Genomic DNA, 6692 nt, shown 5'->3' with positions numbered 1-6692 from the left:
TTGGGGTGTTGTAAGATCAATAAATAGTTCAGTAATTACCATTTATTTATTTATGGTCCTAACTGATATTTGTTGTCAGTATTTTGGGTGGAAAAAGAATCTTAACTTTGAAGGTGCAGAGTTAAATTCAGGTGCTGTTTGAAGTAGTCTGAATGGAAACTTTAGTAGCACTAAACAAAATTCCTCTGTGCTTACAGGATAATTAGTGTGACTGTGTTTAATTCAGGTCTAAAGGTCATTCTGGACCTCTGCAGTGTAAACAACAATAAGACAGAGCTCTCATCAAATGCTTCTGATTATTACCAGGTAAATGGTGCACAACTTTTAATCAATTTAACATGGTTATTTTGAGTATTTGTGTGTGTGTGTGCATTACTTCAATAGTCTGTGTTATTTATTGTGTAATTATCTCTTATAGGAGTCGTTAAGGTACTGGCTTGAGCAAGGTGTGTCAGGATTTGAAATCTGCAGTGCAGACACAGCGTTTACTGAGAAGGTAAATGATGATTCACTGACATGATGTGTTCAAGGTGGTAAAGAACTAATTTGCAGTCAAACTGAATAAACGTTGTGTATTTCTGTATTTGTGACTTTCAGACACTGAAATGGTCGAGGGAACCGGTCAATGAGTTTGGCACAGATGATAATAAAAGGTATTTTAGACCTCAGTGCAGAATCCATTGTGTTTATTTTAGGATTGCAAAACTGCACTGCATTTACTTTCCAGTTTAAATAGTTACAGTCACAGTAACTTTGTTCTTAAAACTAAAATGCTCTACAGATCAGTGCACATAATCAAGTGTATGTCTAATATTTTTTTATTTGCAGGATTATAATGGTAAAGGAAATAAGTGATTATGTTCCAGGGTCCAATGCTTCTAATTCAGCTATAAACAGCTCTCTGGTGGAGTTAGTATCAAGGTCTCTTATTCCTCCATCCTTAAATCCACTATCTGCTCCTGAGGTAGCGGAAGTTATAGAGTCCCACTTGAAGACCCTGCATGGAGAATGGCCAAGTTGGAGAGTGAGTAGATTTCCTGTTTGGAAAATACAACCTAAACAGGTGTGAATGCTGTGTGTAATGTTCACTGGTCTCAATCTAGTTTTCTGATAGGCAATTATTTACACATTCAGTAAAAATTATAAATATCAAATGGTGTGTTTAGTTCTTGCACAGGAACCCTGCTTTGGGATTGTATTCTCACTTTATGACATGGGTAAATTTTAGAGCATAACAATTCTAGGAAAACACGTAATTCTCTTAAGACTTGCCAGTTCTGACGTTAGCGCAGAGTGAAATACGCTTTAACATACCAGAGGGAGTTCAACATCAAGCGCTTGCAGTGGAATTCAATTGTATTTTTTATAACAGAACAGACAAGATTTCACGTTTATATATATATATATATATATATATATATATATATATATATATATATATATATATATATATATATATATATATATATATATATAGTTTTCTTTATTTGAAAATATATGAAAATTGTAGATTCACACTGAAGGCATCAAAACTATGAATTAACACGTGGAATTATATACATAAAAAAGTGAACTGAAAATATGTCATATTGTAGGTTCTTCAAAGTAGGCATCAAGAGAATGCCAAGAGTGTGCAAAGCAGTAATCTAAGCAAAAGGTGGCTACTTTGAAGAACCTAGAATATGACATATTTTCAGTTGTTTCACACTTTTTTGTTATGTATATAATTCATATATAATTCCACATGTGTTAATTCATAGTTTTGATGCCTTCAGTGTGACTCTACAATTTTCATAGTCATGAAAATAAAGAAAACTCTTTGAATGAGAAGGTGTGTCCAAACTTTTGGTCTGTACTGTATATATATATATATATATATATATATATATATATATATATATATATATATATATATATATATGAATATATATGAAGTGCACATGATATAATAATTATGTTTTTATAAAAAATTTAATAGTCACTTATAGAAGAATACAGATGATGATTATGAAGGGATGAAGAGAAAAAACATTTACTGTAAAATTCTGTTTGGAGATTGGAAATTGAATGTGACACTTGTAATGACTGTGGGTCATATGTGTGTATATATAATTATATATATAATTCAAAAATGCTTGATGTGGAACTCCCTCTGCAAAAAATGCACACCAGTATGCGAGAGAAAGACAATTAGAGGAAATATTTGCATATGAATGTACATCAACGTGCCTTAAAACCAGATTGTCAGTTGTGCTTTACATCCTTGCTAAACATAACGCTGACACTCCCAACTGCATGAAAGCCATAGAGACAAAACTGACTTGTTTGACAAGCTTGATAAAATACTACTACAATACAGCATGCAACAGCACCTCAATAACAGAGAAGACTTGTGAGATTATACGACTCAGAAGGTGAAACCTCAAAATAGACTGCAAACTCTAGCTGAACTGCATGCAGTAAGTCCAAATGTGAACTAAAAACGACAGGAACCCAGCAGGCTGGTAGCAAAGAGTAGCATAGATATATTATGCATCTTAGAGCTTTTTCTAAAGAAAGTGAAGGTGTAACAAAGTTTTAAAAACAAAATGCTATATGTGAATACTTGTATCCAATCCAGTAAACACAATAGACAATGGATTGGCAGGTGGAAGACTGCAGTCCACACGTGAACGCAGAAAAAAAAATAGCCATAATTCAGTCAGACTTTAGTTTTTATAACTTGAACCAGTGCAATATATTGCATATTGTTGTGAATATCCAGTCACATGCATTTATGTAAATGATTTAGCTGAAGGCAGTTAATCAGACCAGAAACTTGCTCAGGACATAAGAGGGTCTTCATGAATAAGATAAATTATGTGTTTATTTTGTGTGTCAAATTCAAAACAGATGTTAGATTTAGTGCTAGTTATCAAGTGAAGTGCCTCTATGAAACAAAACACAGCCACTTAAATTTGACTTTTCTATCTAAAGCCATGAACTATTCACAAATTGCTAAGCATTAAAAGGTAACTGTTGTCATGATTCAGTCATGTTAGTTCCACTCTTTACCATTGCAAGTGAGGAATTTAACAAAACCACTAGACAGAATACTCTTTAGTGCATGCTTATATTGTAGAATAGAATATGTGTATACTGTACCTTCTGCCAGACAACACTGGGGTAAAGAGTCTAGTCATCTACGAGCTGGTGGCGTTTCTAAATCTAACATTCATAGTATGTGTTTTTAGTTAAGATGAAATCAGCCCTGGCAGTTTTCACTATTTGCTGTAGGGTTTTGTATTATTAGTAACTATAATGATTTAATAAAAAGGTTCTGCATTGTACTACAGATCACCTGTATGTAGTTATGTGTTTCACTGTGTCTGTGTCTGTGTCTGTGTGTGCATGTTTGTTTCAGGTAGATGGGCCTTTAGCCTGGAAGCAGTGGAAAGTTGTCATGGTTCTGATGATGACCCTGCCTGGGACTCCTGCCATCAGATATGGCGAGGAGATTAATGAAGTACCTGTAAGCACACAGATTAAAATAGGTTACCTGCTGTATTAAACATTGCATTATTTAGCCCAAAGTGAAGGGAAAGAAATGAGCAATACTGAGTTCCAGTTTGATCGACAAGCCTCTTAAAATATAATTATAGTGTATAGTATTGTTATACAATTTATAACCTAACAACTCAAAATAATCCATATAATTCCATAGCAGAAAGAGAATGAGTGAAAAACAAGACATTAGACTTTTAGTGGTGTAGTCTCATAATTCCAGGGGTCTTTCTGTTCAGACCTGAGCTTGTGTTACTGTCTGTGTGGAGTATGTTGTCCCTGAGTCCCGGTGTGAGTTTATTCTGGCTACTCAGGCAGAGACAGAAGACTCCCTTTTCTTTCTATTTGATCTCCTTGCTGTCTAATAGACAGTGAGATGATGGTGGCTTAGTGATTAAGGTGTTTGGTTACTGACTGGAATCTCCCAAGGTGGGATCCTGGCACCACTAAGCTGCCATTGTTGGGAACTTGACCACTAAACTGCTCAGCTGTAAGTTGTTCTGGATAAAAGCATAATGGCATAAATGAAGCAATAATCTTGTATAGTCTGTTTTTGTCTTGTCGTGTCTGTTTTGTCTTGTATAGGTTTTTATTTATGTCTGTACTTTTGAGAGTAACAAACATCTGGAACCAAATTCCTTGTGTGTGTCAACACACTTGGTCAATAAACCTGATTCTAATTCAGATTCTGATAATCAAGAAATATTTTTGTATTTTGTTTTTTTGCAGAACCCACATAACCCAAAGAATTCCACAACGCTCTTCCGTTCTTTGAGCCGCATTCGCTCTCATGAAGAAGCTCTCCTCTATGGCACCTTCACCTCTCTCACTTTGAATACATCACTCATCTTTGGTTCAACAAACTCCACGGCCACACCACCTCTGGCCTTCCTACGTTCATGGGGGTGTGTTCACTTCCTGGTGTTGGTTAATTTGGGTTCTGAGTCTTGTGCTCTGAACTGTACCTGGACCATGAGTCTTCCTGAAAGTGGATTGTTTGTAACCAGCACGGGGCTAAATCGCTTTGGTCCGGTGACCCTTCAGTCCATAAAACTCCAACCTTATGAGGCCATTGTCATTAAGCTGTTTGAGACAAACCCTAATTTCTGAGAGGTAGGAAATAAGTGGTGGTATTGCCTGGAATGCAAATGGATTTCATATGTTTTTACAAGAATTGTGACAATATTCCATTTAGTTCTGTAAATTAGTGATACTAAATTACCAATATAGATTCTTCTGCTAAACACACGAGGTCACTCTATTATATCAACTCCAAATATCAGAGATTTCAAAAGTTCAGATTTGAGATTTATCTAAAAACAAGATTTTGCTATTGGTTACTTTACCTCTTAAGTGATGTGTTTTTGCATTTTCTTCATACTTGCAGGTCATTAATGACCATGAAGTGTGTACAGATTTCTCAGAATTGACCTCAGACAATGTGCAATATGCATTCCCCTATGTGCTGAGCCCAGCTCAGTTTCATGCTCAATTACTCAAGAAAGAGCTGTTTTAAATTATTCTGTTGTGTTCACATTCATGGCAAATTAAAAACCACACGAACATTTCATTAGAATACCAAAATCACAAGACTGCAAAAACAAATTGGCCTCCCTGTGGACATGCATGAGCATGCAACTGGAGTCAGAATATGTTCTAATGTCACTCAGAGAAAAACTTTTACAAACAATATGAGCAAAATGCACATTTCTTTGAACTAATGTAAAGACATACTTTAGAAATTGTACAGATGTTTAGTGAATTAATATGGTTTGAATGGAAAAATGTTTTACTTTCTTCATTTAAGAAAATGCTGCTAATTGTTGATTCACTTGTTAAAAATGTATAGAAGCAGTGTTTTCCTTCATTCAATTCATCTCCCAAAACAATTACTACCCATTGCAGACCAAACCTCTGCAAAAAAATATTCTAGAAATAATAACAAATTTGTTGTTCAATCTACAGAAACATATGCAGAATAAACACTCAATAAACTCCCTTAAGCATAACCTATATTACTGCTATATATACTCCTATATTCTTTATTTTGGGTTTAATTATTATTTATATTGCTTTTAATTATTGATTTATTTTACAAATTACAAGACTGTTTTACAGTTGTTGTGTTTGTGTGAATAATATAGTGTTCTGCCTATGATGCAACTATTCAAGGTTTTCTAATGTTGTCTAATTGCATTGTCATTGATACACGCTGAATTCAGTGTTAATTTATTAAATTATAAATCAGATAAATTAGTTCCAAAGGCATAAATGTACAGGGCAGAAATGTGGCACTTATCCAGTAGCCACTAGTATTTCTTTATAGATGGTAAATGGAATATTGCATTAAGCAAAAGGCAGATTTATAAAGCATCGTCAGCAAAATTGAGGTGTCTATTTCAACAGCTCTACATTAGACAGCACACAGTAACTTTAAACATCAAACAGACCATAAGATCATATACTGTAGTTAGAATTATTGCATTAGTTCATGTTGTCAAATTTATTAAATACAGCAATTGTTCTTTTTTTTAATTCCACTAATTATGTATAAAATAGTAAGGTCAAAGGCAAATATTTTGTAATGCTAATGGGGTTGCACAAACTATTACTTTCCAATATAAAGAAATTACGAAATTCTGACTACGCCTTAAGAAGAAGTGTGAAGTTTCTCTTCTCTCTGTGTTTCCGGTAACATTTGTAGGTATAGTTTAATATTTTTTTGTTATCTGATCTTTCCATTTTTTTTGCACAAGAAATAATGCTGTGTATGTTCTGTCTGTGCAGATGAAAGAAAAAAAAAAGTTTGCAAAGGTGTAAATTCTAAAAGTATCTTTTATGCCCAAATTAATGTGAAGGTCAGTTTTGGAAAACTTCCTGGTATTAAAAAAAAATTTCAACACAGTGGTGTTTTTTACATCAAATATATTTCTTCATCCCAGTTATGGACAGCAAATAATTGTATTTTTTTTTTAGTTACTTAGTCTCCTACTTTAATCTCATATGTCTCCATGCAGTCTGTCTTCCAAGATCCAAATTTCATATTTTATCATCTGCATCATGCTGGCATAGTTGTAGCTCTGTAAAATTTGATCTGGCGTAATCTTTGACCTACATGTTCTGCCATGTATTTGTAAGTTTCAAGCAGG

General features: G+C 34.1%; 1 protein-coding gene across 1 annotated transcript in view; it reads left to right on the top strand.

Annotated features, from left to right (window-relative positions):
* si:dkey-202g17.3 (4F2 cell-surface antigen heavy chain) overlaps positions 1 to 6396 on the top strand; it is an 8257-nt gene extending 1861 nt beyond the window's left edge. Inside the window, exons 3-8 of the mRNA XM_046863395.1 lie at positions 227 to 306; positions 419 to 496; positions 598 to 653; positions 829 to 1024; positions 3404 to 3511; positions 4273 to 6396. Of these exons, the coding sequence (XP_046719351.1) occupies positions 227 to 306; positions 419 to 496; positions 598 to 653; positions 829 to 1024; positions 3404 to 3511; positions 4273 to 4653 (899 nt within the window). The 3' untranslated portion in view covers positions 4654 to 6396. The remainder of the gene's footprint in view (positions 1 to 226; positions 307 to 418; positions 497 to 597; positions 654 to 828; positions 1025 to 3403; positions 3512 to 4272) is intronic.
* The last annotated feature ends 296 nt before the right edge of the window (positions 6397 to 6692 follow it).

Source organism: Silurus meridionalis, chromosome 12, assembly GCF_014805685.1.
Source record: "Silurus meridionalis isolate SWU-2019-XX chromosome 12, ASM1480568v1, whole genome shotgun sequence".
Classification (NCBI taxonomy): Eukaryota; Metazoa; Chordata; class Actinopteri; order Siluriformes; family Siluridae; genus Silurus; species Silurus meridionalis.
Note: the sequence above shows the minus strand (reverse complement) of the source record. Positions and strands in the feature narration are given on the sequence as shown.